At 38.8% G+C, this 20,014-nt stretch overlaps 1 protein-coding gene across 1 annotated transcript in view; it reads left to right on the top strand.

The window, feature by feature from the left end:
• Window positions 1–212: 212 nt before the first annotated feature.
• The window catches only part of ctnna1 (catenin (cadherin-associated protein), alpha 1), a 78,529-nt gene continuing 58,727 nt past the window's right edge, over window positions 213–20,014 (top strand). Inside the window, 8 exon segments of the mRNA XM_051072205.1 lie at window positions 213–306; window positions 386–523; window positions 2,528–2,645; window positions 2,932–3,127; window positions 8,485–8,651; window positions 9,381–9,500; window positions 10,982–11,251; window positions 16,160–16,363. Of these exon segments, the coding sequence (XP_050928162.1) occupies window positions 2,541–2,645; window positions 2,932–3,127; window positions 8,485–8,651; window positions 9,381–9,500; window positions 10,982–11,251; window positions 16,160–16,363 (1,062 nt within the window). The 5' untranslated portion in view covers window positions 213–306; window positions 386–523; window positions 2,528–2,540.

Here is a 20,014-nt window from a genome sequence, read left to right as displayed (position 1 = left end):
CTCCAGGCTTTGTCATTCCTGGTTCAGTAGTTTCCTTTTCAGGCTGAATGTTAAGAAGGTAAAAAGCTGTTGGCCTGATCTTATACTAGTTTCATGGAAGCAATAATTAATCCATATATGGACACACACAGTGAGTGCCACGCCCAAAACACCTCCTCATTTTGTGGGCTTGCTGTGTCCTGTGGTCGCCCTGCCCCGCTGCCAGGAAGTTCAGGAACTCGGTCACCGCCCCAGCCCCCCCTCCGCTTCATCTATTGTTGGGCAATAGTCTGCGACATCGGAACAATCTTAACCGAAACTTTTCAGGTAACTAACTGCTGGAGATCATTTTAAGTCACTCTTGCATTTACTTTTCGTATTATTTCAAGAGGAAATACTTTTTTAGGTCGGCAGCTAGGAGAACAAAAAACCGAGTCAGTGAGGAAGAGGAATAGGGAGGAAAACTTTTGAGGCAAGGAATTCCGTAATTCTCATTCCTCCATTTTGAACTTTTAAACTCCAGTTTTCTAGTGGACCGTTGTCGGTAAGTTGATTACGTTTCCTTGCGGCTCTATAGTAAATACAAACTTAATCCATTATAAGGTGATACAGTTACTTTGACAGCCCTTTAACGCGAAGACTAACGTTTTTCGCAGTATTAAAACAGGCCAGCGGAGCTAACGTTAGTGTTTGTTGTATCGGCTAGCATTAGCGTTAGCAAGGTGCCGTGTTTGGGATACTGAATATTAGCAGGTAACATAAGGTACGTTAAGCTAAGTTAGCTCAAATGTTAACGGAGACCTTTAAACAGAAGAATAATTGCTGAACACGGTTAACTTTGCCGACACTTGGTTTAAAGTATGTCGCATCATTTATTTGTTACAGTTTCAGTTGTTACAGTCTCAATTGACGTTAAACCAATATTAATTTAGGTAAAGTTAGCTGCAACAGGTGTAACTTCACCTAACGTTACGTGTTAGCACCTAGCCGACCAGGTATTAGACCCGCCCTGTCCCTCCTCCACTAGTAAATAAGTGTTAAACGTGTTTTTTAAAATATATATATGTATATATATATCTTTGTCGTTTGGATAATCGTAACCTACTCGGTCTTGCTCGTCTCTCTTGGGCCGAATGTATTAGTTTGCTTAGAGTTTAATGGGTTAGAAATCACACGCAAGTACCCCCAGTAGTATCTAGTCGTGCGGATAGTTTTGGTTTCATTCGTCCAGATTTTGAGATATCTGCCTCTGAAACTTCTCGCCACACCCAAACTGGGGGGGTAAACGGAATTTCGCCACCGATGTCGCAGTTACCTGGAATAATCAACAGACCAGTTTTAATGCAGTTATTTCGTAAATAGACGTAGTTTCAGTGGAAATTATTCCAAGTGAATTGTGTGGATTGATATTGTCTCAGCCAAGAGCCTTTTATGCTGAGTTTATCAAATGTTGTTTCTCAGTTCATTTACACACACGCAACAATTGGCATTGTATCACAGATGTTTCAGCCGTGGAAACCTCAATCAAAACCTGCAGATCAAAGCAAAACTATCTCCATGGATAGATAGCATTATTATAAACTTTATCTGGTGGTTTGTGGACATGGCCCTTTAATATTATACTGTTTGTTAAATTTTGCAGTGGTTGATATGTAATTGTAGACTAAAGCCTCAGTGAGTAGTGTGGAAGTGTCTTAAGATTGTGGTTCTTGATAAAATGAGTTAGAACTGTGCCAAACAATCTGCATCCATCCACATTGGGATAGCATTTTTTTCTTTGTTTGATTAAAAGTTAAAAGGTGTTATAGATCCTAACAAATTTAGTCCACCCAAAGGCAACAATTAGAATTCTTTCAAGCATAATTGAAAGCACTCCCACCCAATAAATAACAGTTCAATTTAACATTAGGTTATCATTAGTCAAATGTTCTTGTGGTGTTTTTAGTATTTTAATCCCTTTGTTGACATTGTAGGATAATGACCAGACATGGCATTGTCCTCATAGTACAGCTGACCAGCTTTTTAGTTGAAGCCCCTCAGTCCTCAGGGTTTGCTGATTATCTCTCCCCGTCCCCCCAATGTTTGATAGCTAATCAATGGAGCTGCAGTCACTGATCGAAATTGGGCCACAGTGTTACTGTGCCTCTGCCTTTGGCAGTCATTCTGTGAGAGATGAGGCATTGCTGACTCTAACAAGGACCTTAATATTTTGACTGTTTCACAAACTTTTCAAGACTAGCCTGAAAATCATAAAGGAAGTATGATTTAGGAAGCTAACTTTAAAGTTTTTTTTACTCCCTGCATATTTTATAGTAGTTTTTCTTCCTTGGCAAAGTAAAAAGCTATCCTTTATAACATAGAACCACAGTTGACTCATTTCACTACAGATATTCAGTGTTTTGGAGGGCAAAGATGTTTTGTTTGATGTGGTCTAAATTGTGTTTCATTAATGCATTTGAACAATTAAACTGATTTAGACCTGATCATCCATTTTAACTTTTTTTTTTTTTTTAAATTCCTTGACTTTAACCATGTCTTTACCCCCCAGAATCCCAGACACAATGACAAGCATCAACACACCTAACATTAACTTTAAATGGGACCCAAAGAGTCTAGAGATCCGTACTCTGGCAGTGGAGAGGCTGCTGGAACCCTTGGTCACCCAGGTAATGTACACACAGTGTGCAGTCTAATTTAACATAATGGGACAGAATCAAATAGCTCATAGGTGAAATCCATCGCCTACTCATTGTATCTTTTGTGAATATACAGCATTCTACATAACAGGCCAATCCTATCATCAGAAATAACTAAAAGCTAATACAGTAATGTCATATGTGGGGAAAAAAAAGCTGTTTAACCATAATTTGCTAACTAAAATTAAGATCCTGAAGCAGCTCAGTCTCACATGAGCAGTTATGTTGAGCCATTTTGTATTCCTGCCATGCATAGGTCACTACTCTGGTAAACTCCAGCAACAAAGGCCCATCTAACAAGAAGAAGGGACGCTCCAAGAAGGCTCATGTTTTGGCTGCGTCTGTGGAGACTGCTACCCAGAACTTTCTGGAGAAAGGAGAGAAGATTGCAAAGGAAAGTCAGTTCCTTAAGGATGAGCTGACTGCTGCTGTGGAAGATGTCCGCAAGCAAGGTATATTGAAAATACATATTGCAACAGTGTGTGGTTTCTAGCTTGTAGAGAGTGCTTCTTAAGATAGGAGGGATGATAAATAAATCATAAGCTATGTACATATCATCTGCCCCAGTGGACGACCTTGAAATAAGACTATTCTTTGAGTCTGATAGATTTGCCTTTGCTATGGGTTTTTCAGGGATCCCATTATAATAGAGACCTAATTTAAACATGTATCAGGTTCAGCAGGTTCACATTCGTTTCAGTGTGTACACTGTCATTGCCTTACCTTCTGCTAGGATCCAATTTAAGTATGTTTCCCCTCAGAAGTGTGTGTGTTCATGTAGTCCAGTAAAAATTTGCTCAGGAGTTATTTGGACTTGAGCATCCTAAATCTCACTTTTTTAGTCTTAACTATTGTGTAGTATTTCATCTCTTTGTTTCTTGTCTGTTGTGTTTTGTATGATGAAAAGTTAGAACCTATTAATAAAATAACTAGTTTTAAACCATTAGAGAGAAAGAGGACCATTATGGTGAATATTGATTTATCATATGTGTTGGCGTTTGCCATGACTTGTAGAACAGAGTCTAGTATCTTGGGGGGGGACTGGAGTATGTTGTATATAAAACAAATTCATAGTTTAAATTATAGTGTTGGACAGAAAAGAAAAATATCCCACAAATTAGGGCTGGGCAGTAATTCAGTACTATTAGTTTTGATTTACATCATTAATGAGTTTCTTTCTGACGTATATTACAGTTGACATCAAAGAGAAAATTTTGTAATTTACATCTAGAAGAGGAACATATTCTTATTGTGATAATAATTTCAAACATATTGCTCAAGTTGACCATGTGTCACTCTGCCCTGCAATATAATTCCACTAAGGTCCCAGTATTATTGAAACCTTCCCTCACCCTTTTGTTTGAGCAATGTCAGCCCTTTGATTAGACCCTTGTCAGCAGCAGGAACATATGTCAGCTTGATTTGCCTGTGTTGTCCTGCTCAGACCAGTGGCAAAAATGGGCCCCTTGTGGATCTTTGTGCCAGTCTGTGGTACATTAGTTTGTAGCTTCTGCAGCAGAAGCTGTCCATAATAATGTTGACAAAATAAAATGTGAATCATGAAAGACAAGGAGGTTTGTCTTGTCTAGGTAGATGACTCAGAGGACATGGTGGTACTGGAGATTTTTGTTTGGTATTCTGTATAAAAGGTAATCTCCTGGGTTGCTTAGTGGATAACCAGGTCATTGTGTGGCAGAAGTGACACACAAGGTATTCAACAAAGTGTGCATATATTTTTGCTTCTGTTTTATAACCAAAATGCCTCCCTCTTTAGTTGTTGCCACGGAGATCAGAACAAGGGAGTGTTCTGCGGAAAGTGTGCAGGTGTCATTGTTGATGTCAGATGTATTTAAATGGCTATATCCACCTGCCTGGTGGGACTCAACCCACACACAGTCCATTTCCAATTCAATTTCATGCCTCCCACAAGTCTTGAGACAGGAATCCACCATCAAATCACCAGCCAATGAAATTACCATTTGTCCTGCAATAGCAGGTTCCATCATCTAACAACCACGCTTACAAGTTTCATTCATTCCTTTCAGTTCTGGATGTCTGACTCTCTTTTGACACATTAGCAGACTATTGAGACCAGGGAGCTATGACTTCAGGGTGGCTGTTATCACATTGTGAAGAGACATCTGTGTCACTGTGTCTCATCTCCCCAGATGCCCAGCGAGTTAGATGTCCCCTGCTCGAGTTCTGCTCTGAGTAGTTGGGAGGTAGATGACATGTCGCTAGATAGCCTGCGCAGTGCTCAGTGCCCAGGAATGTTACTGTAGTTGTGGTAAGCTGTCACTGGGCTGGAATTCAGTGACTGTTGTTAGCTGGTGCCCGGGCCTGGCTGTCAGCTATGCCATGCTGCTCAGTGGAGCGTGCCTCGACTGATAATGTGGCCTTTGAGTAGCGTAACACCCCCCACCCCCCACTGGATTCAGAAAACATTTTCGAACCAGCTGTGGCTTAACAGCTGTTTAAAATGGGAGGGAAAAAAAATCTAACATGATCGCCATAAGTGACTGTGCATACAATGCATGTTTAAGTGGCTGGTTGATCAATTTTTTTTCCTCAAATTATATAAAAATGTGGTAGATGTTTTGCTGCAATTCACATTTTCTGAATATTTGAAATCCTATTTTATTTACCAGAGACATCACTACAGTAGACATTTCTTAGCCTGTTAAAGTCTTTCTTTACTGAGCCATTCCTGTCTGCTCTTGTCCTTGTTCTCTCCGGCTTGACCTTTCTTCCCTGTCCTGTGTCTTTGTCGTCCTGCTGTTTGGGAGGCTTATTGTGTGATATACATTTTAATCATTTCATCATGCACTTGGTTGGCCGCAGGTGAGCATTAGATGAATGGAAGTTTATTAAAGGAGCACTGATCACTATCTGCCCCCTGAAAATGGCCTTATTGATTTTGTTCACGGGGGGGAATAACAGCCCGAAGGTGCGGACTGTGTTTGAGGTCTGTGTTGTTGATCATTTGCACAAACTGCTTTAGCTCTCTGTCAGGGTAAAATGGTCAGAATCTGTGTGAGATCTTTGTTCTACAGATATGATAGTGCATGATTTGCCTCTCTCCCCGTCTCTCTCTCTCTTTTTTCCTTTTCTTTCTTTTTTTTTTTTTTTTAACCAAACAGCGCTCCATTGAATTTGAAGTTAATCTCCAAATCTGCATTGACAAAAACCATTTCTTTACTGGAATGGTGATGAAACAGATGGCTTATTTGTTGATAACAAAAATTCCCCTTAAACTATTTTATTTATATTATTGCTCCAAGAAATTTCCCAGTAAAAGTACCATAGCAACATTAACATCTGAGTTGATTCCTCTTAGGATTTTGTGGTGTCATCTATTTTGTATCACCCCAAGTCACTTGTCTTTGGCTACTTCCACTATTGGTTTGCTTTACAACTAAAATGATAAGTCAGTGAACAGAAAATTGATTTAATCGACAACATCAAGCAGTTGTGTGGGTTAGGACAGGCACATTCAGTACCTTTGCTTATGTGTTATCGCTGTTTTTGTTCTTGTTCCTGAGCATTTCAAATCACAGGTCGACAAATGACTTAAAATAAAACATTACCAGCATACGGCAGGGAAAAATTGTTATATAGCTACATAAATAAGCAAACAGTATGTGATTACCTAGAGCAGGATGTTCTTGTGAAGCTGGAAATCCAGCACTGCCCATCACTGATGCTGGGTGTAGTCAGAGGTGAAATAGACCTCAGAGGGCAGTGAAGCACTGACTTTCAGTCTGTTGTCAAGGTACTTTTTAAGAACAAATGTATGAACTTGATTGGATTCATGAACTGGACAGAAACCCTTATTTCCTAAGCAAATGTGGTAACTGCTGACATTCAGCTGGATTTTAAAATGCTAAACCACATTTAGAGGTGATAGGCACACAGTCTGTAGATAGATTTGAACACAGACAGATGGACGTTCTAAATGCTGTGAATTAAGGCAACAACATCTTTGCTTGAGTTGAACATTTTTCAACTTGAGTGAAAACATGTAGTTATTCTGAATTGCATGAGTCATTGGATGTAAAATGATAGAGGCAGAAAGGAGATGGTCTGAAGGAAAATAAGAGAAAGTGAAGTTCCTGATGAGTTTGGAAATCAGTCTGTCTGAGTTGTCACATATACAGTTGCTTCTCGTTCAGTCAGTTTGGGAACTCAGTTACTGCTTGTGGCCAGAACACAGTCTTTGAAAACATTCCAGAGGTCTAAGCCAAGAAGTCACTTCACTTTGTGTCTAAATACAGCTTGCTCGTTATCTTGGAGAGAGTACTCTGATGATTTGACTTTGTAGAAAACAAAAAAACACTCCACACTGTACTCATAGCCAGTTAAGTTTTAGTTGATACTGGGATCCATTTTCCAATGATGCCTTTTTGTTTCATAAAATACCACAACACAACATTTTGTTACATCACTACTGGCAACCTTTTGTTGAAACCATCCATGATTATCTAAACTCCTTACCCTATTAAGGGTCAAGGTGGCTGGAGTCAGTCCCAGCATGCATTGGGCAAAAGAAGTATACCCTCTGTGAGAGCACTTCTTTCTAAGTAGCAGTGCCAAAAAACAGAGCTGCTCTCTAAATACATGATTGGCATAGAAAAAAAAATAGCAAGATGGTAACAACTGACTGAGAATAAACTACTGCTAAATTAATTTTAACATGTCTTTTTCCAGAGCATACTTCGTCGGTGTAAGGAAATTATTCGTGTTGCTGCTTGTCATTCTTTATCATTTTCTTTTCTTTAGTCTCTATGGAGCCGTACCACATCATAAGAAAGTGGACAAGATAAGTACTTGTCTTCTTGTTGGCTTTGGTACTCTAATGCAGCTGTAGCAGTCATTTTTTTTTAGAATTTGCACTTGGCTGTGCCTCCACTGAAATAAACTATTCACGGATTTACTGTCTTGTTCATAATGTGAGCCTACAAAGTCTATTTGTGTTCCCTGTCAACTGTGCAGGCCCAGCCAATGTAGGACAAAGCATGGTGCTGGACAAACCAGACAGTGAGCCTTTTGTCGTGACTTTGACCTCTTATTTTTATTTTTATTTTTTTAAGAGGGTTGTGTGTGCATGTCTTTTTGCAAGCAGAAATTATTACCGGACACTGAAGAGGTGTGGGTGTCTGTGTGTGTCTCTGTCACTCTGCGTGACACATGCTGACCTTAGCGAGGCAGGAAAAATGCATCGGACTGTTGCCTCTCTCCTCCACACATCTCAAATGAAGACTTACTGACACTATAAACTTGTAGCCAGGAACAGTCCATGACTGCTCTCACTACTATTACTACTACTGCTGTTACTCCTGCTGCCACTATAGGACTAATATTACTACTACCGCTATAATAATAAAACCAGATTTTGCACAGGTAGAATTTTGTCTTATTTAATGTATAACAGAGAAAGGCAGTTAATTGCATTCGAAAACCAATTTCTTATGTGATTTTGAGAGGCATTAACATATAGTTTTGTCTCATCCTTTCATATCACAACCTGTTTCTGAGGCATGTGTGTAAGTAATGAAAATGTTAACAGCTTGTTGGTAAAATATTTTTTTCTTTTCTCATTGCAAAAGCTAGGAAACCTGTTTCCTGGTCAAACAACCATGGATTAAGTACACATTTTAGGATTATGAAAGCTGGTTCATAGAGGTTCAAAACAGTTGGTGTTTTTGAACAGTTTGTGGTTCAGAAGTCTGTTTTTGAATCAGTTTTATTTGAAGTTTTTATTTAAACCTTGGAGTTACAACATTTGTTTTGCTTTGTCACTCATTCTCAGGTGAGTCAATGCGCCTGGCTTCTGGAGAATTTGCAGAAGACCCCTGCTCGTCTGTGAAGAGGGGCAATATGGTTCGTGCTGCTAGAGCCCTCCTGTCAGCAGTCACACATCTGTTGGTTCTGGCAGACATGTCTGATGTCTACAAACTTCTGGTGCAGCTTAAACTGGTGAGATAGTTGGATTTTTCTGCATATTACAAACAGGCTTATTTATAAGCTATTAATTTTAGAGGCTATTCCACTCAATAAAAATCAAGATCAGTCTGAACAACTAATCACTTATTTTGAGCACTGAAATTGCATAGCATCTGTTTGCTTATAGCACAACTCAATAGTATTGATAACCACATTAAGGTATTTATTTATAATCAAATTGATCCAGCAGTGAGAGTTCACATGATTTGTTCAGAAGATGTGCAGTAATATATTTCTGGGACAAGACTTGATTTGTAAGCTGTAGACATACCATGGTGTGATCTGGAACTGCTTGCTATCTTTCACTCAGTCACACGCTCAGGGACACCACTAGGCCAGGGGAGGCCGGGCCCCACGCAAGTGTAAATAATAAAGTAAACTTAAATGGACCAGATTTTTGGAATAAGTCTACCGTGTCATAATGTAACAGCAATTAGCCCAAATGTCCATGCTTGTTGTGGAAGCAGCATGGTATCAGCTTGAATTAATGTTTCCTTGTCAGTATCTACTTTTTAATAAATGAATTTATAAACTCAAATTTTGAACTTCTCTGGTGAAACCCTACGTATGGGGTGGTCTTCAGTGGCTCTAATGCACTTTTGGATTCACACCAAATTGATTTAAAATGTTTGAAATGAATTTGCTTTAAAACACTGTACCTTTTTTAAGTAGTGTCTAATATTTTCTATCTACCTTGCTTAGGTGGAGGACAATCTGATGAAAGTGCGTAATGCAGGAACAGAGCAGGACCTGGGAATCCAATATAAGGCCTTGAAACCTGAGGTGGACAAGCTGAACATCATGGCTGCCAAGAGACAGCAGGTAATATATACTTAGCAAAAAAGAGAGACGAGATCGGATTGTGGGAGTCTAATGGATTTAATTGGGTTTGAAGGTTATCAGATCCTTGAATGGGTGTTAGTGGTGTTGCCTCTCATAACAAAACATGCTAGCCAAATGACAGCAAATTGTAAACAAAAAAAAAAAAAACAATGGTAGGAGGTAAACAAAAAGAAGAGTGCCTCAGCCTTTAGCTGGACAATAAGATGCAGTAAGCATGAACAATCAATTACCAGCTGCAGTGAAGTGGGCTAGGAGTGCAAGAGCATAATGGCTTGACAAAAAATGTGACAAAACCCATTTCTTTGTGAGAAATGGCACCTACATTGTTTTTCTCCACCACGGTGTAAATGGCAGTTAACAGTGCATTTCATGATGCATTTTCCAGGTGAAACAACTTCATATGGTTCTTGGTACAGATCCAGGATATACACATGCCAACTAATTACTGGAAATGAGGCAAGCTTAGTGAATAGTGTTTTTATTTTGAGATTCTGTACCCTTTGTACCGTTTATCATCAAACTAACATACAAAGGAAGAAGTGTACATTTTAGTAACTTTATGTAGTCCATGTAGTTCATGTTCTTCTGTGATAAACATCATGTATGGATTTCTTCGTTTTCCCGACCAATATACAAAATGATTCTGATGACACTGATTTAGAGTTAGATGATGAACATAATCAGGGTTTTTGCAGCTGTCACATCACACTGGAAAACTATTTGAATGATGTAATTGCATCAAGTCAAAAACACTGAAGCAGCGATGAGTACCAGCTTCATGCTTCAAATGCACTTAAATAACATTTCTAACTGCAAAATCCACCCGAAGACTAGACAATTCTTGTTCTCCATATTACCCCTCTTTAAATGGAAAACTTGCCAAAGTGCTCACTGATGATTTTGTGAAGAAATTACTTTTACTTGTAATTGCACTTTTTTATGGATAGCAAAATGTGTTTAACCAAAGTGAAAGCAGAAAGTAATGGGGCTTAAAGATAGTTTTTTTTTTTTTTTTTCTCAGAGCATGTCTGAAGCTGTAGCGGAAAAAAGCCCTGGGAGTGTTCCATTTGGAGGACAGGCTTTCATTTTGTGTATGCAAGCTGTTTTTTTTTTTTTTTTTTTAACGCCATAAATCTATGCCAGCGATCACAATCTCCTCTCCTCCCTCCTATGAAGATGTAATTGCAATATAATGCTGAGGTCTGAATAGCAATGCATTAAATTGCAAAGACATATTATAATGGCCTGATTATGACTGTGTTGTGTTACTGCAGGGGACAGAAATAAATCTGGGTCATCCAGAACAAACTCTGTCACACTTAGTGTCTCCATAAGGGCATCACAGGCCCATTTTGAATCTAAAGTACATTACCACCCCGCCCCCTGTAGGTATTCCATCTTCCAGTTTAACCCTTTATTTTTGATTCTTTTCTACTTTACTTTCATTCTCATTCTGCTAGGAGCTAAAGGACGTCCACCACAAGGACCAAATGGCTGCTGCTCGCGGGGTTCTACAGAGGAACATCCCCATGCTGTACACAGCATCCCGTGCCTGCCTGCAGCACCCTGACGTGGCAGCCTACAAGGCTAACCGTGACCTGATCTACAAGCAGCTGCAGCATGCAGTCTCTGGCATCTCCAACGCTGCCCAGGCCACTACCACTGAAGACTCCGCTCTCAGTCAGCCAGCAGGGGGTGGAGAGCTCGCCTATGCCCTCAACAATTTTGATGTAAGTTAAATTTGTGGTTTATAAGAGACAGCACATCCAGGTATCTGTGAGATCAGTTAAAAACATGAACTTTAAGATCATATTTTCTCAACCACAGTAAGGCTCAGTACCAAAAGTATATTATAAATACTTTATTTAACAGTGATACACGAGGGTCTGTTCAGAAAGGGTATAGTGAGGTCAGATTTGTAGTTTATAGAGCTAACCCATCTGAATCATAAAATGACCAAAACCCTCGAAGGGCTTGGGGTCGAGGTGGAAATTAGGATGAGATATGTGAACAAATTGGGACATGGCTTTAGGGTACGTTGAATGTGTTCTTGAGTCACTACTTCATTCCTTGATTTGCTTATATCTTTATGTCAAATGAAGGAGGTTTGCACAACTGTAGCTTTTAGAAGGAGACATGCATTAGGCTGCACTTATAAATGCAACTTGTAAATAACTGAAGTTCACGTGACTAAAGGTTAACCCTTTTCCTGCTGGTTGCTACTGAACTCTACTGTTGCTAGGTTACTTATTCAGTTGAGGTATAGTTTAGAGTCATAGTTATTAGAAAATCATGACAAACTGAAATATTACTATAATGTTACATGGTCCTTACATTGAAACCAAAAGTGAACTTAATTTTGGCAGTTAGCACAGGCAGGAAGCATAATCTACAAAGGCTCTTTGCATGTTACTGTCTAGTCAGTTAGTGTAATCTCGTGTTTACTCAAACGTCTTCCTAATATATATATATATTATATATATATATATATATATGTGTGTGTGTATATGATACACTAGTTATCATAATATTGACATGAAACACCATCAGGATAACAGCTGGATAAAACATTGAGGTAATCATCTTAATGCTGCCTGTGGTGAAGAAATGCAAGGATGATTAACCTGATTTTTTTTTTTCCCCCGCACTGCCTTCCGTCAGACTTTCCAGAGCACCTTTTTTATTAACAGGAGATATTAAGACTGCGTCTTAAGACACTGAACAGATCCATAGTGACAAATTGACAAATATGGGTTTACTTTGTGTCCTCCCTTTCGGTAGACACAGCACTCATCTTGTGTTCATTAGTTTTATAGTCATTCAGGAAGCAGCAGTGTCTAAGGGTGGATCAGACCAAAAACAGCCCTGAGTTAAACAGTGCAAGGGACTGTGTTGGTAGGGGTGTGTTGTTTTACTGGTGGGAGATTGCAGTGCAATCCAGGAAGTCCAGCCTGAGTAAAGGATTAATGTGCCTAAAGGTTTAGCAGACAACAAAAGGCCCCACGCTGGTTTAAATTACTCCAAAACAGCATTTTACAATTCTGGAAAGTTATCGTAGGGTCAACTATTCTCTTTCTTTGCAATGATTGCAAGGTAAGCAGCAAAAAAAGACACAGATGTTACAAAGTAATTCATCAGGAATATGTGCTTGCATGTATTGGATAGGCCAGTGCAGTGCCTTTCTGGATGACTTTGTGTTGCGTTACAGCAAAAGAGCCTGATTCACCTTTGCTGGACAACCCTGTGTTGTTTAGCTGGGGCAACTCAATATGGCCCTCCCACTGTGTTGATGGTCTGGCTCCATGAAGGGGCTGTGTTTTTTTTCATGCAGGGCTAAAGTCTGTCTGTATGCAACCTAACTTGATGTGTTGCTCCTGCAGTGACATTGTTTACCCAAGTGATTAATGCAATCTGTGTGCTCATGTTTTATGTGCCTGTGGCCATATGATATGTTGTTTAATTACTCATGGCCTTTTGCAGGCATCTTAAGGGTTATTGCAGACTTGTTTTTTTCTGAGTATGGGATGCAAGTCTGTATGATATAGAGAAGTGTGACAACTGTTTGTAATAATTACAATAATTTCAGTTTCACACATGTAAATTGCACTTGCCTGCAATATTTCTGTGGACATTGACAACACGACATAGGATGTATGTGACTGTCCCTTCCCAGACGATGCTGCTCCTGAATCGGAACACATAACCGATAACAAAATGTAGTGGACAATATACAGTGAACTTTAAAAGTCGTAAAATTTAATAGTTTGCTGCAAATCCTTTGTAGTCAATGACTGTCTGGAGTGTGTGACCCATTGACATCACCAGACACAGTAGCTTCTGTGATGATCTTCTGCCAGGCTTGTACTGCAGCCAAATTCAACTCTTGGTTGTTTTGGGGGTTTTTGTAAAACACATGCTCACTTGGATTGAAGTCAGGTGACTGACTTGGCCAGTCAAGAATATTGAGCTGTTTGGTCCTAAAATCTCCTTGTTGCTTTGTCTGACTATGTTGTGGAGGTTTCTTCCTAGGGTTATTTATTAGCACCAATGACTCATGATTTTTAAGATTACTGCTGGAGGTGCTGGTTTATCTGGCCTGTAGAAGCTTATTTGTATGTTCAGGAGACTCTTTCAGATGTGTTATGTGTTTGTCAATTGTTGAATGGGGGAAAATATGTAAAGTATAAAATATGTTAAAATCTGATGTACAGTAAGTTGTCAGAGGGCTTTTGGCACTAGTCAACAGCGTTGTCTTGCAGTTAATTAATTATATTGGCAAAAGCACCATTTCAACCATAATCTGGTCCCACTGACTCTACTTAAATTGATTTGCCTACGTAGATTTAAAAACGTATTCACTTTTTATATTTTCTTCTTGCCTCCGATTTTAAAGTGTTGTGGCCTATATGATTTGGAAAATACATAGTTTTATGTTTCTTCTCTCTCTTTCAAGTGCGACCTGGTCAAAATGGCAGTATAAGATGGGTATCACATTGTTACATGCATAAGTCAAAAGGCAAGATGCTTTACCCTGTTTCTGTTTGCAAAGATGCTTAGGCCCATCTGTAGATTCTCCATCTGACTAAGTTCTTAGCCAGACTAATGAAAAATTTACTTAAGCTAAGCTTTTTAAGTAGCAAATGTGGTACTTTAAGCATTACTCTTAAAGCATCCTTCATCAAGTGAGCATTGCTTTCCAAAGAAGTCTCTGTACTGAGTATATAAAACCAGGCCATTTCTACTTTCAACAAATCTGTATTTTAGGCTAATGGTAGTCTGATGGCAAAAGTAAGAAAAACTCTCTGTACTTGATGTCATTGGTAGCTTCTCTTTTCTAGTGTTGATTTTTTTTTTTTTTTGTGCTCAGGAGGGGACTGACGAGCTGCAGCTATACAGCTGAATTATATTAATGGAAATATATGTTCAATAGTTTTAAGCTATAAAAGCATTTCTCTCTAATGATAGATGGTATTCCAAAAAATAACGTGCATAAAACAAGTAGCAAAAATGTAATCTCCCAGATCTGTTGCATCACTGATTATTTTGCAGGTAGCGATGCAGAAAGTCACTCCCCAAAAAACTTGGACAAAGACTAGCTCCTCTCTGATGCCCAATTTCAAGTGCAAGGCAAAATTAGCACATGAGTCACCCCCCCATTTCTCTCTTTCTCTGTTTCCTCCTCCGTGTCTCTCTCGTATGCCTGTTGCCATGGCGATATGACACGCAAGCAGAGGAGGTCAGATGAGACGGAATGGAGGGGGCTGGAGGTGGCTGTGATAGAGGGCGGGCTGTCTAATAAACCACAACTCTTAACAGCTGAATTGTTGAATATTTTGTAGCAGTGTGGCATCTGTGGAAGCATGGACTTTGTTTGTTATTAAGTTGTCTTTCGCTTTCGCTGCCACAAGCGTCATGGTGATACCTTAACCCTCTGCAGCGCCTCTCCAGCATGTCAACTAGTTGCCTCTCTCAGCAGGCTTGCCCCTGTGAAATCAGACATTTAAGTGTTCTCTCTCATCCTGCTGATATAAAAGAGAGGAGAGTGGGTTACTATAGCACTTCTGTGACTCAAATGGAAGGTAGCAAATCAAATCCTTTCACAAAAGGGATTCTATATTTATATATATAATTACATATTCATTGGCTTGTCTGTTGTCTGAAATGGATCTCGTAGTCAACATTGCAGGCATGGTACCATAGCTTTCTTTTTTGACTCCTAATGGATTCTTTCACAAGGTCCTTGAAGAACCTCTCACCATTGCTGATTAAGGTGATTTGGTTACACTTTGTGTCTCATTTTGTCTCACCAGGGTCCCACAAATGTAGAAGCTGTACCAGTTAAAAACTATTTATCAGTAGAACAGAGGATCAGGTCTAGTGTTAAGACAATACAATACAATGTACTCACCAATGCTGACTTTACTTTGTAAAGTGCACTGTCTCTGAAAATTTTTGGATGAGACATTTTCTGTGTGAAAAACAAACGAGGACAGTTAGAGTCCAATAGAGAGAAGAAAAAAAAAATCAGAAATCGAATTTGCATTGCATTAAACAGAACTGTATTAGTCACATTTTTCTTACAACAGAGTTTAGATTCAGAAATGTTTATATTTCTTGTTTTCATGCTTTTGTTCATCTGGGTTAGAAACTTAGGTTAAATAAGTTAAAGTTATCTTGGTTATTATTGTTTTGAAAAGAATAGATCTTTTTTTGTTAACCAGGTTTGAGTATGTCATGACAGCCATTCACTCTTACAGTTAATTTCATAATATTCATTATCCACACCAGACTGGTGACATCACTTTTTGCGTGCGGAGTGTGGGACAGTTTCATTGAATTGAAGACAAAAGTGACCGTACCCTAATCCCTACCTTTTAATTGTGTTAAAGATGTGGCAACTGTGTTTCTTCCTGTTTCTGAAACTGTATCCAAAGTTATTGGCCTACAGACACATAAAATACAGCTTAGCACATTCTTCCCTTCAGGTTTTCCAGCTGGCCTGTCAGTCTGTCAAATCTCCCCTTCCCTTGCCTGCCAGATTTCTCTCTTCAGGCTTGTAGAGGGAGAGATCAGTGTACCATGATGACTTTTGCATTTTTTCTCCCTGTGTAATTTCCCCTCTGCCCCTTTCCTTACAGAAACAAATCATTGTGGACCCCCTGGCGTTTAGTGAGGAGCGTTTCCGTCCCTCCCTGGAGGAACGCCTTGAGAGCATTATCAGTGGTGCTGCCCTCATGGCCGACTCTTCTTGCACACGTGATGACCGCAGGGAGCGCATCGTAGCCGAATGCAATTCTGTGCGCCAGGCTCTTCAGGACCTTCTGTCTGAGTACATGGGCAATGTAAGTGTCTTACCTTTCCATTTCCTTTCTCTTGTATGCCAACACCCCCTACTCTGTCTGCAACAGCTCTTTTTAGTTTTGCATTTGACCTTTAATGAACAGCTGGACAGTAAATTTTGTAAGCTCAAAAGACACTTAAAAGTCAAAAAAGTCAATTAATAGGATTTTACTTCCAGGATAGTTCACTAAACCCAGAGGGAAAAATCATAAAGATTATAGCTACCTAGTCATTTACCTTGATTTATGCTATATAAATATCAAGGGTCATCTTGTCATTAAATTCAAATTCTGTTCATACCTAATATTTAGTTGTAAGGTGAACAACAATACAACTACTTACCTACCATAACTTCAATTTACTTGTTCCTCTGTCAGACTATTGTCTTGATAATAGCATCCTGCCTATTATGTTATTAATCTATGAAAATTAATGCTTTGTACTTAACATATGAATTGACATAGTGAAATTTTACCTTTGTCATTGTCATGTTGTACAGTGCTCAAAAAGTAATGAGTCAAAAAAAAAAAAAAAACTGCCACAGGTGTAAGATTTGGAGCTAAATATGGAGAACAGATAATTACCACATGCCGGAGCATAAGTTTGCCCCAGCCACAGTGTAGTGGGTTCTATAGGGCAGCCCATTACAAACAATATTTTGGTTCAGGAAAATGGCTGTTGGTCCATTTGGTGCATACTGTGGATATAGGTTGGGATGTGGCTTAAATATAAACATAAAGTGTTACTCTTAAATAATGTGTTAATATTAAAGTTACAGTGATTTCTTGATTGTAGTGCATACCGAGCCTTTTGTAATATTCTTGCTTCAGCTTACAGTTACTTAGATTGTTTGATGTTGGATTTTAGGATGCTATGTGGTGGTACTTCTTAAATTGGATGCCTGCTGCTATCATTGTTGTAGACAGTTTCAATGGCAAGTCAGTGGGTTAGTTATCCAGATAAATACCTGATGAGATTCAAGATGCTCTTGTTTACACTTAACCATAGAAAAACAGGTGAATAGTGATGAATGAATGAATAGTATTTATGAGCTACAAGTGAGACAAAAAAAATCATCTTCACAGGCTTTTACTGAAGTTGCTTACTCACCCATATAGATCAATGCTCTGTCACCAACACAAATCATTAAGTCAGAGATCAGATAAATACCGCAGTAGTTCAGTGTACCTTATGCTTTAGCAAGAAGGACAGAGCAGACAACAGACAGTGAGTGGATATTTCCACAGACAGCTTACCGACTTTGTTAAAGTCTGAGAGAACAGATGACATTTGCGGAGAGGTGGATCCATTTACACCTTTTCTGGCTTGAATGTGTCTCAAACCACTTAATGCAGGTGGTTTCAATCTGTGGATTTCAATCTGTCTCAAATGCTTCTTGGATGCATTTACACCTTTCAGAGATCGTATTGCTATTTGATATACCCAAGATGCATGAATTGAGGAAGTGTATGAGGGGTCAGTGTGATTTTGGGAAGCACGGATAGTCTATTTTATTACTTATTGTAGAACAATAATTAGCTAGTATGTCATTTTAAATCTACATCACCGGTCTAGGGTGAGATAAGTAATTGGGCAAGTGTCCAACAACATAAAATGCTTTCTTTTTAGCACAACAATATCACCTTGGCTACAGTCTTACCTATCAGGGGATTCATTTTCTAACTATTAAGCCAACCCCATCCCCACTCCCCCAAATGTTCTGGTACAGTTTGTAGCTTTACAGTTCGGTTTGAAGCTGACAGTAGAAATCACAGGCATCATAGTTTGCCTAGTACAGTAAACAAAACCAAAAACACTGTATACTCCTTGTAGTACAACAAATTATGCAACGGCGTGAGAGTCAGTTGCTATTCTACATGTTATTTTACTTATTTTTACATATGCATATATAATTACACTTGAACAAGTGCAATTACGTCTGGTTGTTTTAGTAAATAGACCATTGGTCCAAAATTCACAAATGTTGCAGAGTCTGAATCCATACCATATAGCTAAATCCACTTAGATTCCATCTAGATTTGTTATCAGCTGTTACTGGCTGTGGAGACAGTGCATAAGTTGAGTCTTTTCTTGAAATGGTAGAACTGCAGAGTCTATGTTTATTGTGTAATCAAAGGATAATTAAAGTATCTGAATATGTTATTGTCATATCTCTTCAAAAATACATTCAGTATTACTTAACAATGTGGTTTCAGCAACAGAAAATCTGATGTTTTGTTGTCACTGTGTTTAATTGAGAATGTGTCATGCATTGGGTTGTTTCTTTTAGTTAAGTATCAGATTTTTTGTTTCCTACACATACAGTTGCTCAAATAGAAAAGAAAAGAAATTATAATTTATTGTTATTAGAAATGAATTATTTCTACATTCAGGGTCTGTGACTGGCAGTGCATCATTTTTGATTTTCAGTATATTTCAATACATAGTCATTAATATTATAATGATTATGTGGACCGTGTCTCTGTTGGCAAGAGATTGTTTGAGCAGTAAACACTGTGATGTCTGTGGCTTGTATTAAGGGAGGAGCAATGAAACTGAAAAACTCTGAAAAACCTTCAACTGTTCTAATTTTCCTTTGTCATGTTTCCCCCTCAGTCCATTTCTTATTCACATTTTTCTTTTTTCTTTTTGTAAACGACTCTGTGTAACCACCCCTGAACATCCTCCCTGTAACAGCAGAACTTCAGTGTGAGCCAGCCATCCAGATAAATTTCATTGCTGTGGTAATGCCTTATTTATTACTATCCATGAGCTTGAACTTTATCTGTTTTCTGCTGTTCTTGTTGGCTTTTAGAGGTAAAATCAGAACCCGCACAGCTTGCCCATTTCATTTGTGAAATGTTACAGCGGTCCTGTGGCTGTAATGGATGTCAGGTCAGGCAGGGTGTGATGATAGCACAGTTTCTAACTTGTCCACACACAGCAGTAGTTCTGCCAGAGCACAAATAGCTTAACAATGCAAATGCTACAAATTGATTTCCAATTAAGCATTTATCTTTTTGTATCAAATGCTCCCCTGCTATAGCATGAAAAGTTGGATTTTAATTTTAGCATTCCTGGCTAACTAGCTTACTACTAATAGTAATGACCATCTTAAGCCAAGAGTTAACCCCTAACATCATCTAAATATAGCGTTTTGTGGGCTATAGGTTACTTTATAAATTGGCCAATTTAGGACTCGAAGATCCGCTGCATGGCTGCTCAGCCAGGGTATTTACTATAGCAGAGAACTGTGCAATGGCCTAAGCCTGCCTGCTTAATAAGGGGAGCAAATTGGTGTTCAATCTGCACCTAAATGTACTTTGTGTCTTCTTGGCCCTTAGCCTAATACTCCATGCAATGTCACTGAAATCTGTTAAGCGGGTTTTAAGGGGTTCTGCAGAGTAACTCCTTGGCAGAGATAATAGCTGCATATGAAGGTGGTACTTGAGTATTTATGATGAGTTGCAGTAATTTTGCAGTTTGGAGAAAATAGTTTTAGTTAAGTATGACAAAGTAGTACATGGTAGTAGTAAAATAGTAGTTTGGTTCACTTAAGTGGTCCTCGGGAGCAAGTATACAACATTATCAGGAAGCACTGATAGCAAAATCCCCATTTTTTGTTTTTGCTTCCTTTTATTTGATTAGTCTTC

This window comes from Lates calcarifer, linkage group LG8 (genome assembly GCF_001640805.2).
Source record: "Lates calcarifer isolate ASB-BC8 linkage group LG8, TLL_Latcal_v3, whole genome shotgun sequence".
Classification (NCBI taxonomy): domain Eukaryota; kingdom Metazoa; phylum Chordata; class Actinopteri; family Centropomidae; genus Lates; species Lates calcarifer.
Note: the sequence above shows the minus strand (reverse complement) of the source record. Positions and strands in the feature narration are given on the sequence as shown.